At 43.5% G+C, this 19,693-nt stretch overlaps 1 protein-coding gene across 17 annotated transcripts in view; it reads left to right on the top strand.

The window, feature by feature from the left end:
• ATP9B (ATPase phospholipid transporting 9B (putative)) overlaps nt 1–19,693 on the top strand; it is a 258,697-nt gene that overhangs the window by 180,764 nt on the left and 58,240 nt on the right. For all 17 annotated transcript variants that reach the window (XM_059895083.1, XM_059895079.1, XM_059895076.1 and 14 more), the window contains one exon: nt 18,218–18,360. In XM_059895083.1, coding sequence (XP_059751066.1) covers nt 18,218–18,360 — 143 coding nt within the window. The remainder of the gene's footprint in view (nt 1–18,217; nt 18,361–19,693) is intronic.

Consider the following 19,693-nt stretch of genomic DNA (forward strand, 5'->3'; position numbering starts at 1 on the left):
GTCTGTACCATTTTTCTAGATTCCACATATAAGTGATATTATACAATATTTGTTTTTCTCTTTCTGACTTATTTCATTCTGTATGCCAGTCTCTAGGTCCATCCACATCTCTGCAAATGGCACTATTCCGTTCCTTTTTATGGCTGAGTAGTATTCCATTGTATATATGTACCACATCTTCTTTATCCATTTGTCTGTCAATGGGCATTTAGGTTGCTTCCATGTCCTGGCTGTTGTAAATAGTGCTGCAATGAACATTGGGGTGCATGCATTGTATATCCTTTTAAAAAGTCTGATTATATGGGACTTCCCTGGCAGTCCAGTGGTTAATACTCTGTGCTTCCACTGCAGGGGGCACAGGTTCAATCCCTGGTCAGGGAACTCAGATCCTATGTACTGCATGGTGTGGCCAAAAAAAAAAAAAAGTCTGATTACAAAATGAGAAAGGTACAAGGCTTTCTGCAAATATGGCTTGTTCTAGTTTTTCCATCAACAATTTTATATTTAGGGTAACATGTTCGGTCAAGCTTGGAGATACTTATACTAGGCAGAATTATGACTGTACCTCTGTTTAGCTCCATAATATCTCATGCCTACTTCAGCACGATACTTTTCCTTTTTTTTCACAGTCTGAGAATGCAATTATACAGATTTAGCAGAAGGGATGAAAACCATAAAATGTATAGAGGACACTGAGTTAGGGGCTTAAGGCTTCCATTTGATTCAACCAAGTTTGTTTTCCCATTGCAAAGTTACCATTAAAACATGAGTAGCAATACTTTTAGTATTTACTAAATATGTTTCTGCATTTAATAAAGAATAGATTAAAATTTTTTTTTTGTTTTGCAAAATACACAATTCTGAAAAGTAAAGTGCTTTTTCTTCTACTGACCTAACACTCTTTTTTTTTGAATTTTATTTTATTTATTTTTTTGTACAGCAGGTTCTTATTAGTCATCAGCTTTATACACATCAGTGTCTACATGTCAATCCCAATCGCCCAGTTCATCACACCACCATCCCTACCTCCCGCCACTTTCCCCTCTTGGTGTCCATACGTTTGTTCTCTACATCTGTCTGACCTAACACTCTTAAAAGGCTTTTCCAGCTTAAGAAAGAAAAGCTGTTTCATAGAAATTCTCTACAGAATTAAAGATGTTTGAGTCACCTGATCCAGTTTACTTTGTCTTTCAAGGAAAACAGTACAGAACATAACTCCTGTAACTCTAAAATGAATGGATGTTCCTTAGATCGTTGTGTCACTGATAGCACAAAGCAAGCGATCAGAACACTTTATGGGGCACGTCAGATTCCCTCAGGTCCGCAACTTGCAGTTACATGTCTCTAATGATTATGTTCTTTGTGCATATGCTTTAAAATGCCGCATAACAGTCTAGTTGGTCAGAAACAACCGTCTTGCCAGTGCTGGGTCAGGGAGGGTTTACCCACGTGAGGCGGACGTGGGCAGTACAAGCACGGTGGTGTTCCACGAGGCGATGGCGCGTTCCTTCCAAGCAACACTTGAGAACCTCTTGCCGATAGGGTGTCTTTGTGTAAACGCTGATGTCGATGAGAGCTTGTGTGGCTTGGGAGGCAGTTTTCGTCTCATTTTCTGTAGGTCGGGCGGCCGGATCAGCGGGTGTGCAGGAGGCTTGCCAGGGAAATGCCCACACGCACGTTCCACCGTCTGACCGCCCGGGCAGCGCCTGGTGCCCTGCTCAGAGCTCTGCTCGGTCAGCACTCCAAGAAGGGAGCGTCGAAAACGTCAGCTACCAGGTAGAAAATTCGCTTCCGAAGTTGGAATTAACTTTCCTGAAGTTTTATTGAAGGAAGATTCTTAGGAGATTTTTGTCAAGTTATTTACACGTCAGGTGCCCTTTCTGCGACATTTTACAAGTTTGAGCTAACCTACCAGATATTCTCAGTAAGGCCTCATTTTCCAGGAAGCATGCTTGGGGAAAAGAGTACTTTCAACGTTACTTAGATCTAGGAATGATATTCAGGTATTGATGGCTTGGGGAATTTGCAGCCTATCGAGGTTGCAAAAGATGCTAATATTAGAGGATTCAGTGTTTGGAAAGCATGCACAGGAGAGAAGTCCAAGGGTGTGACTGGACAGCCTTTTGCTGAAGAGTTTAGGTGTGGTACTCATGGATCCACTTAGCCATCTCAGCAGAAGCGAGGAATAGATGGGGTTGTCCAGCAGAGACCTGTGGAGGAGCCTTTTGTGTGGACGTGTGGACCCCCATGACACACCCGAGAGCCCCACAGAGGCTTTGAGAATGTTATACCAGCAGTAACACTGCCAGCTCGGACTGGGAGGGGCAGAGACAGGACAAGATAAGAAGCCTGTGAGAATCCCAGATTCTGCAGGCTGAGGATGGGCTGATAGAGCCTCCTAGCTGTAAACATGTGTGTCAGGATCCCAGATTCTGCAGGCTGAAGATGGGCTGATAGAGCCTCCTAGCTGTAAACATGTGTGTCAGGATCCCAGATTCTGCAGGCTGAAGATGGGCTGATAGAGCCTCCTAGCTGTAAACACGTGCTGCGTTTTGGAAAAGGAAGAATAACTCAGAGGCCAGAGCTGGCATGGGCCAGGCAGAGGGCTGTGGAGCTGTGAGTCCAGAGGGTGGAACATCCTGTCACAGAGAATTATTCTCAGCTCTTGAAACCTTATGCAATCTGCCTTGCTGGGCAGTTTGTAGTTTACTTATGTGTTCTGGATGTTAGTACTTTTTCAGTTCTCGGTTTTGCTAATAATCTTTCTCAATCTCTAGCTTGAATTTTTACTCACCCGGTGGTGAAATGGTAAATAAAATTGTTAATTTTACATAGTCAAATTATAGTTCTATTTTGTTGCTGGCTTTCAGTCTCTGTATGTTTAAGAAATCCTCCTCTACTCCAGGATGGTGAAGCTGTCCTCCGGTGTTAACTTCTCAAAGTTTATCAGTTTTATCTTTTACCACTGGAAGTGTTTTTGTTCTTTTTCTTGTTGTTTGTTGTTTTTTTAATGGTGTGAAGTAGTATTTTCACATATTTTTCCCATACTGGTTGTTTTAGCACCCTTTACAGAAAACACTCTTTTCCCCAATGATCCAGGGCCCCCTCCATCACATACTAAGTTTTCATATATGCACAGGTCTGTTTTGGGTCCCCTGTTCTGGTCTGGTTGTATTTTCCTGACCAAATAACAAAGTGCCTTAGCTCATAAGCCCTTATAATAAGTCAGTATTTGATAAAAACAAGTCCTTCCTCCATGTTTGCTCTCCTTGGTCATTTGCATTTAATATTAAATCTTCCTTTGCTTTCCTTGGTCATTTCCATTTAATATTAAATCTTCCACACCACGAATCTGGCATATCTCTTAATCATTTTAGGTCTTCTCTAACATCTCAACATTTAAAAAAATTTCCATAGGAATCTTGCACAACTTTTGTTAGAGCTATTATTAGATATTTGGTATTTTTTAAATGCTGTTAATAAATAGTGTTTTTTGAAAGAACTGTTTCCTATATATTTGTTGCTGGTATGGAAAAATAAAGTGGATTTCTATAAAATGATTGAATCCATCAATTTTGGTAAAACTTTATTGATTTTAATTATTAGTCTGGAATCTATTGGATTTTCTCTGTAATCAGTAGATAATCAGTAGATAATGACAGCTTTCTTTCTTTCAATTTTTTGCACCATTTCTTTCTTTCCCTTCTCACCATAGTAATGATTTATAGTGTAACCTTAGGTAGAAGTAATGATAACGGACATTCTTCTCTTGTTTCCAGTGTGAAAGGCAAAACGTTCAACATTTCATCAGTAAGGATGCTACAGGTTTTTACAGAACCCCTTTTCTATAATATATAATAGAAGTTTTTTCTACCTCTATTTGCTAAATGTTGTTTTTAAATTATTCATATCATTTAAAAAATACTTCTACTAAATCTATTGAGATGATTTTTCATCTTAAATTTTTCTTCTTTAATATATTATTATGCTAAATTAAACTGATTGACTCTCTAATGCTATACCTACCTTGTATTCTTTGGGGGAAAAAACACAACTTGGTCATGGTATAATACGCCTTCATGTATTACTAGGTTCCATTTGCTTGTAATTTTTGTGAAATTTTTGCATTGGTTTACATGAGTGAGATTGACTTATAACTTTCCTTCTCACATCATTCTTTTGGTGTTCAGTATCAGGATTATGCTATTCTCATAAAATATATTGATGAGTCTTCTCTAAAATATTTTTGTTTAAAATTATAATTATTTATTCCTTGGACATATTTACATCAAGGAGGCCATGTCAGCCTGAACTTTTTGTTGTGGAAAGATGTTTGACAGAGTTGATTTCTTTACTAGTTTAAATATATTTCTTAAATAGTATAGTTCATATAGTTAACTTTAAAGAGTTAGAAAGGCTGCTTTCAGGCTTTTAATTTCCTCTTGAGAAAATCGAGTCAGTTTTGGAAAAGTTATGGTTTTCAAGAAGTATGTCAACTGTACCTAAATATTCAAATTTTTTAAAAAATTTATTTATTTAATTAATTTATTTTTGGCTGCGTTGGGTCTTTGTTGCTGCGGGCTTTCTCTAGTTGTGGTGAGTAGGGGCTACTCTTCCTTGTGGTGCACGGGCTTCTCATTGCGGTGGCTTCTCTTGTTGCGGAGCACGGTCTCTAGGTGCGTGGGCTTCAGTAGTTGTGGCATGTGGGCTCAGTAGTTGTGGCACATGGGCTGTAGAGTGCAGGCTCAGTAGTTGCAGGCACGGGCTTAGTTGCTCTGCAGTATGTGGGATCTTCCAGGACCAGGGCTTGAACCTGTGACCCCTGCATTGGCAGGCAGATTCTTAACCACTGCGCCACCCAGGGAAGCCCTCAAATTTTTTAAATTAAATTTTGTTAATAGTGTTTTCTTGTTATCTCTTCTTTTTTTTTTTTTTTTTTTTAAAGCACTTTTCTTTTTTATAGCTACTTTATTTATTTATTTTATTTTTTATTTTTTTTTGGCTGTGTTGGGTCTTCGGTTCATGCGAGGGCTTTCTCTAGTTGAGGCAAGTGGGGGCCACTCTTCATCGCGGTGCGGGGACCGCTCTTCATCGCGGTGCGCGGGCCTTTCACTATCGCGGCCCCTCCTGTCGCGGGGCACAGGCTCCAGACGCGCAGGCTCAGTAGTTGTGGCTCACGGGCCCAGCTGCTCCGTGGCATGTGGGATCTTCCCAGACCAGGGCTCGAACCCGTGTCCCCTGCATTAGCAGGCAGATTCTCAACCATTGCGCCACCAGGGAAGCCCCCTTGTTATCTCTTCTTATATGTAGGATCTGTGATATTGATCTTCTTCATTCTTGATACTTATTTCTGCCCTTTCTCTTTTTTTTCTTGATTAGTCTTCCAGTGGTTTGTCAACTTTAGCAGTCTTAAGGTTGAGTTCATTGATTTTCTATGCTATATAGTATTTTTCTGTTTTATTAATGTTACCTTACCTTATTTCTTTCCTCCTACCTTCTTTGGTTTGTATTATTCTTACTTCTTCAGATAGATACTTAATTCACTAGTTTTCACGTTTTTTCCCCTTTTTGAATATATGCAGTTGACGCTATAAATTTCTCTGTAAGTACTACTTTGCCTGCATCCTAAAAGTTTTCATATGTATAGTGTTTTTGTTACTGTCAACTACAGAATATTTTAAAATCTCCACTGTGATTTCTTCTTTGACCCATAGTTATTACAAAGTTATTTCTTAGTTTACAACCATATTTGACTTTTCTAAGTATGTCTTTGTTCATATTTGACTTAATTGCATTGTTGTCAGAAAACATAGCATTCATTATTTCAGATCTGTGAAATATGTTGAGACTAGTTATAGGGCCTGATATTTAGTTGGTTTTTGTAAACATTCGCTGTGTGCTTGAAAAGAACATGGAATCTGAATTGTTGGCTGCAGTGTTTCATATGTCCATTAGGTCACGATTGTTCATCTTGTTTTTCAGTTTCTCTGTACCCCTGCTTGATTTTGTTCTTTACCTTTTCTAACAGTTACTGAGGGTTGTGTTAAAATCTCTGATCAGTATTGTGAATTCATCTATTTTTCCTTGGAATTCTGTCTGGTTTTGGTATTTACAAATTTTTTTTGTAAATACCAAAATTTTTTTTAACATCTTTATTGGAGTATAGTTGCTTTACAGTGTTGTGTTAGTTTCTGCTGTATAACAAAGTGAATCAGCTACATGTATACGTATATCCCCATATCCCCTCCCTCTTGTATACAAATTTAAATTGCTATATGTTTCTGCTGAATTAGGCATTTTCTCATTACAAAGTGACTTTCTTTATCTCCGCTAAAGCTTTTTGCATTAAATTCTACTTTGTTTTATGTTAATATAGTAACGCCAACTGGTTTTAATTTGCTTAGCATGTCTTCTTCCATCTTTGTACTTTCAACTTTTCTGTGTAATTATATTTATATGTGTCTCCTGTAAATAGCATAAAGTTTAATTTTTATCTACTCCCATAATTTTTGACTATTTAGTGCATACACAATTATTGTAATACTGTTATATTTTTAGTTTAAATCTATCATTTTATATTGTGCTTTTAATGTGACTTAACTAGTCTATATTTTTTCTCCTTTCTTACCATTTTTTAAATTATTTTTTATAATTCCACTTTTTTTCTAGTAGTTTGTAAGTTTTATAAGCAGTTTCTGTTCTTTTAGTATTTATCCTAGAAATTAAAAACATTCTTAATTTCTCAAAGTCTAAAGGTAATCATTTCCTTTGCATGTCACCTTAGAAGTGTTTAACTCCATTTCCCCTTCTGACCTAATCCATTTTTGTCATTTATTCTAACTGTAGTTATTCTTAAACTCCAAGATATTACTGTTTTACACATTACCTCTTTTTAAAAAAATATTTATTTATTTATTTATTTATTTTGGTTGTGCTGGGTCTTAGTTGTGGCACTCAGGATCTTTGTTGCGGCATGAGAGATCTTTAGTTGCGACATGCAGACTTCTTAGTTGCAGCATGCAGACACCCAGCTGCGACATGCGAGTTCCCAGTTGCGGCATATATGCGGGATCTGGTTCCCCGACCAGGTACCGAACCTGGACCCCCTGCATTGGGAGCACAGAGTCTTAACCACTGGACTGCCAGGGAAGTCCCTACAGATTCCCTCTTAATTTTGGTTTATCCATGTTTTGTTCTTCTTCTTGCATTTCACACCTTCCATGTAGAATAATTTTCCTTCTGTCAGAAATTTATTTTTTTAGTTTTTGTTTAGTGCTGATCTTTGTTGGGAACTCTCTAGATTTTTGCTTGGCTTTTCTTCTTGAAAAATAGTTTCACCTGTGCATAGATTTCTAAGTTGTCATGATTATTTTACTCTCTTTTGGCTTCCATGGCTGCTGTCTATTAGCTGTCATTTAAGTCTTACTCCCCTGTGACCCTTCCAGCCTCTTTCAGATTTTCTCTATGTTGTTGATGTCCTGCTCTCTGATATAATGTCTAGATGAATGTTTATTCTTGAATCTGTAGATAGGTTTCTTTCATTCATCCAAGAAAATTCTTAGTTTGTCTTTTTAAATACTGCCTTTGCCCTATTTTGTCACCTCTCTTTCAAGGTTGGTTAGATATCCACACTGTATCCTTTGTTTCTCCTGTTTTTACTTTTGTATTTCCCACCTTTTTGTCTCTGTGCTTTATTCTATTAATAAATAATATTCCTAGTGCCCTGTCTTCCAAGTCACTAATTTCATCTTTGGCTGTGTCTAATCAGCTATTAAACCAATCAGTTTCTTAATTTCAGTTATTGGTATTTTTTTAGTTCTAAAAATTTTATTCAATTTCTGTATCACATTGACTATTTCATTTTTGTATTTGCCTATTCCATGCAAATATTCTTCTAATTGTTCTTGTGTATCCAGGTGTTTTATAGTTTGTGTCTGTCACGTGTAATATCTGATGCCTTTCGCAGTTTTGTTCTCTTGTATTTTTTCCTTGTGGCTCTTGTTCATGGTATGTTGTTTGACTGTGTACTGTGTGGTGTTTGCTGTTGTGTTGTGCTGTGGTTTATTTGGGTTTTGTTTGTTTGTTTGCAATTATATTTAAAAGGCTAACTATAGGAATCATTTGAAATAAAAGATGAAAATATGTTTTTCCAAGACAAATACCCTGCTTCTAAACTGTGTACTTGGAGGTACTGCCTGTCTTGGAACATCTTCATCCAAGTTCAAGGTTCACAGTTAGTGAATTATTCAGGAAATGTGAGCCTGGCTCCACCTCCACGTGTAGGTGCCGTGGTCCAGGTTCTCCCTAAGTTTGAGAGTTAGCCCTTCACGGCCCCGCCCGTCATGGGAAGGAGGCCCTCTTGTTGGACCTCCACCTTTCGATGTTCCTGGTCTTTACTTTTGCTCCTTGCACAGGTGGACTACGGAAGGGAAAGTCCAAACTCTTGGGGAGGGCGTGTGCTCTCAGGGCAAAGGAGATCGTATGGTCCCTGACCCCTCTGGTAGCTGATTTGGATTTAGTCCAGAAATTTCTCACTATCTACTCAGTTCTTTATTTCTTTTAAGAATTAAAAAAAATTTATATAGTATTTCTTATTGTTTTCAGTGGGAACATTGAAAACAATTCAGTGGGAACATTGGTTCAAATAAAATACCTCCCATTACCCTAGATCACAGAACTTTTTTGCAATTTTTCTTTTTTTCTTTTTTTTTGACCGTGCTGTGCAGCTTGTGGGATCTTAGTTCCCCACCCAGGGATTGAAACCAGGCCACGACAGTGAAAGCGCCAAGTCCTAACCTCTGGACCACTAGGGAATTCCCTGCAATTTTTGTGTAAAGGAAGTTATACAAATTTGATTAACTTCCATGGCAGTACTTTCCAACCTAAAATTTTGAGGTCTCAAATATGATAAACCTTATTCTTGAGAATGCACCAAGCTTTCTTTTAACAACAAAATACAACTATATCATAGAAAACCTGGGAAATGAAGGCTTTTAAAAAAACATCACTTGGATAAACAAACTACAGTATATCTATACAATGAATACTGTCCATCAATAAAAAGGAATGAACTATTGATCCATACGATAACTTGGGCATAACATTCTTGAAGTTACAAAAGTGTAGTGGTGGAGAATAAATCCCTGGTTGCCGGGGGTAGGGCTGGGACAGGTGTGACTCTTGAGGGGAGGGGGAGGAGGGTCCTTGCCGTGATGGAGACGCCTGTGTCCTGGGGGAGACGGATGGACAGGCTGGTGATGGGAACCTCTCTGTGGGACCCAGAGCAGAGAGTGCAGAGCCCGGATCAAGTCTGCATTTGAGCTAACCACACTGTCGCAGCAGGTCTGTGTGTGGATAGCGTGCAGTGGTCGTGCAACATGTTACCTCCAGCGGAAGCAAGTGAAGGGCACACGGGACCCTCTGTCCTGTTTGCCACTTCTTGTGAGTCTAAACTGTTTCAAAATTAGAAGTTATTAAAAAGCACCCTTGATCTATGAGAGTGAGTATCTGTCTTAGAGGCAGACTTTAGGCTCTTGAATCAGGGGGTGTGAGTCTGCTTTCTTGCGTTGATGCCATGACAGCTGTGGCCGCGGGCAGGTCTCCCAGCCTCTGCGCCTCAAGTTTTCTCATCTGTTTCTCCATGGGGCGAAGCTGTGTATAAAACAGTGCGCCAAGAGCGTGACTTTGCTCTTTGTGCCTTTGTCCTTCTGGCTCTTCTTACATTCAGCTTCTTGTATCAATTTGTGTTGGCTTTTAATAGAACGCTGAGTACCTCTTTCATCTTATCAAATACATTTACTACCTCATTTGCCTTTTAACTAGACTATGGTGTTTCTTCATGAAGGAGCTACGGATGCAGTTTTTAGATGATGTGAGTGTAAGGCAAAGGGGGATTACCGCCGTGCTGAACAGCCCCTGGTGAAGGACGGGCCTCCGCTGTCTGGGTTCTGGGGAGGGACGGGCCTCCACTGTCTGGGTGCGGCTGGAACAGGGAGCCGGGCGTGCCCTCGGGCTCTTCCCGCGCCTGTGGACACTGCTTCCCTCTGGCCGCGCGCCCTCCTCACCTGGCTACACGGATGGCGTTGGAGGCCTCGGGCTCACGTTCTGCTTGCTTAATTACACTCGTGAAAAGCGAGTACTTCTCTCCAACCCATTGAGGAAAACTCCCGAGAGGGCACCAGCCTCCCGGTGCCACTGCTTGCCTGCATGCAGTGTGGACTGTCCAGGCCCAGCACGGGGGTGGCCGTGCCCACTGGCCGGGCAGGGCAGGCTCTGAGAGCGCGGGGCCGCCTCCTGCCAGCCCCCCGGCCCCGCTGCGTGGGTTCGCTGTGGGCAGTGGTCCCTTCGGGACGAGAGCCGAGCTGAGCTGAGCTTCTGCAGCCCGGGGAGGCTCCTGACTTTCTGCCCCAGGCTTTCCCTCCGTCAGCTTCGTTATTAAGATTCTGCTGGATCTGGGGTGTTTGCCCTGTTTCCTTTCGCTATTCCTTCATCCTTTGACTTTTGGAGACATTTTAAGGTGTATCTGTTAAATTGCTTGTAATTAGTATATTGATTTATTTGTTTAGAAACTGAGAGACGTGCTATTTTTAATAGGAATATTTACCCTTTCACATAATTGACACAGACTATTTGGCCTCACTTCTGCTGTGTGTATTTGTACTGTTGCTACACAGATGTTTTACATGCACACGCGTGCACATACAGCCCTGCAAGGCCCCCCCGCATGCGGCCTGAAACCACGGTGAATGCTGGGAGAATCCTGAATTCCTCTGTCTCCATTCACCCCAGGATTTGACCCTCTGATCAGTATTTGGTTGTTGTGGGACCTGAGAAGATGGGCTGATTCTCCCTGAAGAACCTTCTGGGTTTGTGCCCGTCCTCCTGACGTGGGAGACGCGCTCTCAGAATCGCGGGACCCGTGCTTACCAAGCCCACGGCCTGTGCCACCTCCTTACTCGCCTTCTGGCCTCCAGGCTTTCTTTCGTTCTGTCCACCTTGGACACTGAGGCTCAATTTATTTTTCGAAACACTATTTTATTTCAAATCCCCAGTCCACCCACGCCCACTCCAGAACTTGATAATGTGATTTAGAATTTTGCTTCTACCAATTTCAACTACCTTTCATACTTAACTAGATTTTCTGTTCCTTGGGACCCAAGACTACATTTTGTTTATCCTCTTGTGTGTTGCAGTGGATACAAATCACAGGGGCAGTTAGCCTATTGGGGGGAACATCCGATCTGCCAGTGACGGAACCTCCCTGCCTTCTGAGCCCTGGAGCCTGCTGACCGCCTGCCTTCCTAGGTGGCCCCCACGTGCTGCCCACCCCCATGCTTTCCATTTCAGCTCTGCCTTTTCCATGAAACCTTCTCTGGCTGTTCAGGGCCAGTGATCCTCTGCTCCACCAGCATGACTCTCAGTCACCCGCTTTGACGCGCTGTTGCTGACACGTGGCATTTTCCAGGTGCTGTTACCAAGGCTCAGAAGGGTCAAGTCTGTCATCAGCCCAGATCATGGAACTAGTACATTTGGGAATTAGGAATCCATACAAGTCATATGTAACGTCATTCCTGTAAAATTCCATTAACCCATGCTTCCCCCCAATGGAGCAGCTTCAGGGGAATTCAGGGGGTTGATTGGACAGGAGTTGACTATCTGGAAAAAGGAACCTAGAATCACTTCCAATTTCTGGCTTGGGTGACGGGTAGATCACACCATTCATTGGTGGGAGAAGCGTCTCCTCCTCCTTGAGCAAGAATAAATTTGTTCTTATTTTGTTTGGCACAGGACGGGGAGGAAGTGGGAAAACTAGCCTCCATCGTGTATATATTCATTTAAAGGTGTTTGTGATAAATCTAAGGTCAGATACCCTGTAGGCAATAGAATATACAGTCTGAAGCCCGGGAGAAAGGTTCAAACCAGTAACAGAATATTACCTTCCCGGTGCGTGGCCATGGGTGAATTCACCTAGTGAAAACATTTTGGAACCATCCCTTGCCATCCGCGGTGCTTCATGAAAATTCTAAAGAATCACACAACGAAAAATTTGGGGGGGAAATTCAGATAAAATAGCATCTGTGCTTTTTCCTTTAAATGACAAGTTACAGGAAGAGGTTTTGATTACTTTAGATAAAACTTGTCATTTAAATGACTTTTCTTTTGCTCAGATTAGGATCTAAAAATAAGTCTCACTTCAGAGGAATGGGTGTGAATTATTTCAGGTAGATTCACTCCCAGCGGAGCCTGGTGTGAGCTGGGGCTGTTTCACCAGGTTCTGATAAATGCTGCGGTTTAATTGTAACAAATTAAGTTGAAATGTAGCAGGCCTCATGGGGCGCCAATGGGGTCGCACTGCATGTTTTAGCAAAGTACACCTCACTTATTCAGGGTCCAGGTTACCTCCTCAGACACTTTTGTAGCTGTAAGATGAGACTATTTGGAAAAGAAAGTGCCACCATTAAGATGATCTTATGTTCTAAAATTAACCTTGTGCTTTCTTCCTGTAGTGTAAAGCAGGTTCATACATGTTCCTCTCGGTGACACCCCTGAACACCCTGGCCCATGAAGATGGTTTACTTCATTCTTCTTATTTTATAACAGTAAAGGTCACAACTGCCTCTGGTTCAGCTGACCATCTAAAATTGCAATGACTTTTGCACTTATTTGGAATAGGTCTCTAGATAATTTCACAGTTGCTAAATTAGCAACATAATTTAGCTTAAATATATATATGGTATCTATTACCTTATAATCTATTACTGTAATACTCAAAATAGTAGGCTTAACATAATTTTTTGTTCACAAATCATGTTACTATAAAGTACTAGTCGAATAGAGGTCTGGGTTTTAAAATTCCATAAAATTAGAACATTACTAAGAAGTAAGTTAAATATGGTGATAATTACTCTGTCAACTTGGTGTTTGAAGTTTGAGCTTCTAGAAATTTTTTGCATTAAAAAGCAAATTATTGTACTAACATTTGATCAAGATGTACAGTGTGAATCAGAGTAAACAAGCTTTACTTCCTACCTATATGGTATTATTGTCCTAGTTGAAGGTATTTTTCCTTAATAGTTTTTCACTTGTAAACCATGAACTTGCGTTCTGCAGTAGTTCTGCTTTATTTTTCTGAACGTGAAGGTTATCTCCATTCCCTTTTTCACTAGTAACTACTGCTTTGTACATTCTTTGAGGGGATTTAGGTTTGTAGTCAACCTAAACTATTCCAGTGGTATTGATTTGTGATGTAGTATTTCATGAAGTATTATAGTCTTACGATTCTGTACAATAGTGGTTGTGTTAGTAAGCCCTCTCTGGCCCAGGATCTCAGGAGCACGACCTGGAGGAACCTGAGAGATGCTCCCTTGGTTTCCGCTCAGCCCCATGCCCAGTGCAGGCTGCAGGCTCTTGAGAAAGGCCTGGCCGGCTGCAGATAGGAACCCACTTGCCTTGCGATCCCTGAGGCAGGCTGATGTCTTCAAAAGTAATTCGACCAAAAGCTGCAAGGAGAACACAGCACACAGAGAAGAGCCCTGTCTTCCCGATTGTAGACGTCTGCTCCAAGGAGCCAGCTGGGCCGTCTTCACAGGGGTCACGTGCCCCGCCCAGGCCCTGCCCCTGCTCTGTGCCCACCAGGCTCCTGCTCGTTCGTTGGCCATCTGGCCTGCGTGTTACCAAGTGACTCTGACTCTCACTTTATTTCCTGACTCCTGGAGACTCTGTCTTATGACCACACCCAAATCACAGATAAGTCCCTGTAAAATCCTTCTTTTTTTTTTTTTAATTTATTTTATTATTTTTTTTTTTTTTTAATTTTTGGCTGCGTTGGGTCTTCTTTGCCGTGCATAGGCCTTCTCTGGTTGCAGCGAGTGGGGGCTACTCTTCGTTGCGGTGCACGGGCTTCTCCTTGCAGTGGCTTCTCTTGTTGCGGAGCACAGGCTCTAGGCATGTGGACTTCAGTAGTTGTGGCTCGTGGGCTCAGTAGTTGTGGCTCGCGGGCTCTAGAGCACAGGCTCAGTAGTTGTGGTGCACAGGCTTAGTTGCTCCGCGACATGTGGGATCTTCCCAGACCAGGGCTCGAACCCGTGTCCTCTGCATTGGCAGGCGGATTCTTAACCACTGCGCCACCAGAGAAGTCCTGTAAAATCCTTCTTTTTCTTCTTCCAACCTTCCTCACACTCTGAACTCTTCCTGGGCGGCCGCTACTTAGTACCTGTTGGCAGGACACTCCCCAGTACTTTGCCAGCCTTTCCTCCTGGCTGGCCACCCCTCTGGGCGCCTCCCCACAGCTGATGGGAGACCCCTGGGGCTCACACAAGCCAGGTGCTGTGTGCAGGCGATGGCACCTCCTGGACCAGTGCTCCTGGGGCAGGGGAGGCCTGGGGACTGCGGTGCTCTCCCCGCAGGTCATCTTGTGCAGGCCGTGTCCTCACCCTCCTAGCAGGATTAGGAAGAGCCAAGAGGTAGCGAGGGGCTGCTTTACAAGGTCTGTGTTGCTGTCAGTTAAAGATTTTCTTTCTGACCAGTACAGGTATTATAATTTGTAAGATGTGAAAGTTATGGACAAGTAAATTGTGATTATTTTATTTTAATTTCTTTGACTTACCTACAGACTTTCTTCACCGACTGACTCCTTAAGATCACTTTCCAAGTGTGCGTTTATTAATAGGCAGGTCACAGGATTGGATACAAGCAGCTTCACCACGTGGAGTTGGTCCGTCCTATTGGCTGCTTTCCTGATAGGATTACGTCAGGCGCAGACTTCCTGGTAGAACTTGAAGCATATCTGAGGGGTCTGAGGTCTGATCGTTAATGAGGACGAACGAGGCCCGGCTGGTTATGTACAAAGGTACAATTCCTCTGTCCTGTTCTCCCTGGTGATGGTCTGGGGCTGAGTGACTCCTTGCTGACTGAAGGGCTTCACCAGTCTGCCTCGGAGGCGTGCGGAAGGGCCGCCGCTCACCCAGCCACGTTTCGTGTCCTACCTGCCGTAAACGTGGCCGCCGCCCACGATGAGCGTCCTGCCGTGAGGGACAGTGACGCCCACACCCTGTGCCAGACTCTTGGTTCCTTTCTGTGATTTGATACTTTCTTTACTGGCTCTCCAAATCCTAGCCTCTTGAACAGATGAAATTTTCTTACCTCTAAATCTAGGCCCTGTTTTCACCGTTGCTAAGGGGCCTCTCATTTGTTGGTGGTTCTTCTTCTCGCTGAAACCCTGGGAGCCCTTCCTGGTTCGTGGGCTGCTTCTGTGCTGGCTTCTTCCTGGGGGTATCTCAGCGTTAGCTTGAGCCGTGGCACATTTCCCCGTGCCGGCCCCTGTCATCTCAGTGCAGTATTGTTCCACTCCCCTGGGTGTCTGCCTGCCTGCCTGCACACCCCTGGATATCTTTGATTTTCTGGCTTTCGTTAGCCAAATTTCACTCTCTTTGCCACACTTATATTTTGCATTTCACGCTTGTGCATTCTTTTAATCAAATGAAATAAAAATCTTGTAAATAAAAATATTCTGTGTAAAAAAAATGAGACACAGCTGAACATTTTTGACACACCTGGTATATGGAGAGAGCTGCTCTGGGAACAGCTAGCAAGCGGCCCTCCCCGCAGTGGTACGTTCTTAGTGCGTGTCCTTACGGGGGGCTCTTTAGAATTCCAGGCTTGCAAGGACTCTATTCCAGTCCTGTGCTTTCAGGCAGGATTGCAACAAAACTGTCCAAGGTAGGATGGACCACCATTTGTTTTAAGTTGCAATCTTATTATACAATTGTAAATTATGAAATTTCTAAGGTAAGTAAAAGGTCCAGAGTCTAGTGACAGCTGCCCTTGTGTTTCTCATAGATTTAACATGTTCAGTCTTTGTTCAGATCCTTTTTCTTTTTAAGAAGGTAGGTGTCATAAAGTCATGGACCTTCCCTCTCTCTGCTCCTGCCTTCCCCAGAGGTGATTTTTCTCCTGAAATTGGGGTGGGTCCTTTCTGTTCGTGTTTCTATGGCCTTGGTGCATATGGTGGGACCCGTGAACGTTATAAAGTTTTGTGTATTTTTTAAAAATGTATAAATGTGATTGTATTAAGTGTCTTTGTGCCTTGGTTTGCTATTGCCCCAATTTTAACTATACTGTTGCTGGGCGGCTTGGATGTTTTCACGATCAGTGCCGCACGGACGGCATCCTAGTACGTGCTGCTGGGCGCACGTCGGGGCTTCTCCTGGTGGGCCGATGGCTGGAAGAGGCGCGGCCGGTGACACTCTGGCCAGTCTTCGTTTCACTGCGTGCTGCCAGGTCCTCTCTAAGTGGCTCCGCTGATGACACTTCTACTTGCAGTTCATTAAAATACTTGTTTCCCCACATCCTCACTAATGTTTGCTGTTCTCAAGCTCTTTTGTTTTGTTTCGCAGTTCTCTAATATCCTAAATATTCTGAACTCGTATTTAGAATACCTTTGTGGTTATCCACGAAGATGATGGTGTGTGGTAGAGGCATCAAAGGAAAGAGGGCTTTTATTCAGGCCCTTGCTGGTTGGAAGCAGAATAGGGGTGAGCAGTCTGGAGCCCCACACGGGCCCCCGATGGACTGTCCACAGAACACCGTCTGCCCCCCGTGGGAGATGGCGGTATCGCGAGGGTGTCCAGGGGACAGGTTTCAGACGTGGCGAGTTTGTGTATGTGGAATTTGGGCTTTGGAGAAAGAATCACGGGGAAAAGTTGGGTCAGAGAGTAACACGTAGACGTCGAAGGCGATGGGGGTGCGTGGGGAGACGCGAGGGGGACAGACGCGCGCGGCACGACCCTGGATGCAGGCTGGCGGGGAACGCCGCTCGCGGGCTGGATGGCTCCACGCGCGCCGCAGAACGCTTGTGCCAGGGGTGCTGAGGCCAGGGGGCAGTGGACCCTGCACGGGGCAGAGCACAGCCCCCGGGCGGAGCGCCTCCGCCGGTGTCCTGCAGGCCCCCCTCCTGGACCGCCTGCCCGCGCCCTGCACAACGGGGCTGCTTAAGAACGGGTCAACGAGAAAAACGAATCCCTACGAATCATACACATATGTGTTTACATTACGTTTTACATTAATTCACAGAAATGTATGTTCATTCACCAGTCTCTTAATGTAGAGCTCTGGCCCTTTTTTTTAGTATGTTTTGAAAATCTACGTTGTTTTCCTCATACAAAGAGGTATTCAGAGTGCACGGTTTATAATTTCCCCTTTGGATTTCCTTACGGTGGAGGGAGAACGATTTTACAGATCTGTCTGGTGAGAATCTTCCCGAAGATTTAAGTTCCTTGTTTTTTGTCTCACCCACACCTTATTAAAAATGTTTTTTTTAGAACAATTCATCACTATCCAGTCTTTCAAAGCCATTCCATTTCACTGAAGTGGAAAAACAGATCTCTTGATTTCGGTTAATAATCCCATTTCATCAAATTACATAACATCAGTGTGTACACCCGGCACGGGTGGGCCACAGCGGCTCTTGGTCGGTGGAAGGAGACGGTCAGCATCGTGTCGGAGGGCAGCTTACAGGTGCTGGTGCCGTGGACATCAGTCTCCCCAGCAGAACGGCGCATGCCGGGCGGGTGCAGGACGGTCCACCGTAGAGCGTAATTCGGGCCGTGGCTCAGCCTGCTCGGGGGTCGTGGCTCTGACCCTGAAGTCCAGGCTCCGCGAGGCGGGCTGGCCCCGCCCCCCGCTCTCAGCCTTTCTGGTCCTCTGGTCTCAGGGCCTGGCCCAGGGGCTCGCGCACTCAGAGGGCCTTCCGCCCGCCCGGTCCTCCCCCCGGAGCCTGTTCCCCTCCCGCAGGGCACTCATCACGCTGAGGACGCTTCTTTGTTTTTATAAAATGACAGGCCAGATATCCAGACCCGTTTCAGATGTTGATTCCCAGTAAGGCCGGCGAGTTCCTTCCACGTGGCGCTCTCCCCTTTGAGCCTGGATGGGGAGGTTCGCTGTGTCCGCCCTTCCCAGGTCCTGCTGCCGTTGCAAACCGGGCTGGAGGGCCGAGTAGGAGCACCTGCTTCTCCGGCACCTGCAAACACGCTCTGGGCTGAAAAGAGGCCTGTTGACTCAAATGTCAACACGTTCATTTATCTTACAGTCTAACATCCAATATGATCTATTTATTCCATATGAATTAAAGACAGTGCATTTAAGTAGATAAATTTATATGGAAAACCTGGACGTGAGGTGTTGGATCACGCTAATGACTGTGATGGGTTTTCTTTGGCAGTTTGCGTGTGAACCTGGACATGGGCAAAGCCGCCTACGGGTGGATGATTATGAAAGATGAGAATATTCCCGGCACAGTGGTCCGGACCAGCACCATCCCGGAGGAGCTGGGGCGCCTGGTGTACCTGCTGACCGACAAGACAGGTACAGCTCTCTGCGCGTTCACCTCTGGAGGCATCTAGTGGCGGGGGGGATCCTGGCGTGTCTGTGCCCACACTCATTTATGGTGTGTGTGTGTGTGTGTGTATGTATGTGCATGCGCCTGCATGGGTGTAAGAAACAGAGTATTGAATTCACGGTTAGAATTCCCCAGACTCGGGACTTCCCTGGTGGCACAGTGGATAGGAATTTGCCTGCCAATGCAGGGGACACGGGTTCGAGCCCTGGTCTGGGAAGATCCCACACGCCGCGGAGCAACTAAGCCCATGTGCCACAATTACTGAGCCTGCACTCTAGAGCCCACGAGCCACAACTACTGAGCCTGTGAGCCACAACTACTGAAGCCTGCACGCCTAGAGCCCGTGCTCTGCAACAAGAGAAGCCACCGCAATGAGAAGCCCCCACATCGCAACGAAGAGTAGCCCCTGCTTGCTGCAACTAGAGAAAGCCTGTGCGCAGCAACGAAGACCCAAAAATAAATTAATTAAATTAAATAAAAGAAACTCCCCAGACTCAGCCCTTGAAACTGGCCTCCAGCGAATCTTCATCTTCTAACATAAGAGTATCATCAGAATTAGCAAAATGTGACATTCTTAGAGATTTAAAAGACATATTTCTATATTTTGAACTTTCTACAGCCTTACAGTTGTGTTTTTGTTTTATTTAACTACCTGTATTACACCTCTCTATTGGCTTCTTAAGAGCAAAAAGAGCTTGTTTATTATAGAATGATAGTTATGAGCTATTAGAAGAAAATAACAATAAGATATGTGAATTTGGTATTTTAACAGTGACATTCTCCTAAAGAGCTGAACCACAAATGATTTATCCCACCCTAAGGTTGCATGCTCCAAATTCTCTTTGTCCTTATTTCATTTTTTTCTTTCTTTCATCAGAGAATTCTTGTCAATCCATAACATACTAAGTAAAAGACAAATTGAATCCAGAACTATAACAAGAGCTGTATCTAAGGGTTAAAATCTCATTCTGATTTGTTGATTCGTGGTGTAAATTCCTAGTAATTCTTAGTGAACCAGAAATAAAAGAATATTTATATAAACGATAAAGGAAATATGTCTTGAATAAAATTAAAAACTTTATTTTTAATAAAATATTAGAAAAGTCCTCACTATAGTCAGGAAGAAGAAAGACTAATCTGTACCATGCTTTGATTTCACATTTATTACTCCAGCCACTGCTGTGAGACAGGAAATAGAAGATCCACAACCAGAAGAAGAAACAGATATTTACAGATACAATGATCAGCCAAGGAAATGAACTGCTAAAAATAAGAAATCAGTAAAGTGGCAGCTGACAA

This window comes from Balaenoptera ricei, chromosome 14 (assembly GCF_028023285.1).
Source record: "Balaenoptera ricei isolate mBalRic1 chromosome 14, mBalRic1.hap2, whole genome shotgun sequence".
NCBI lineage: Eukaryota > Metazoa > Chordata > Mammalia > Artiodactyla > Balaenopteridae > Balaenoptera > Balaenoptera ricei.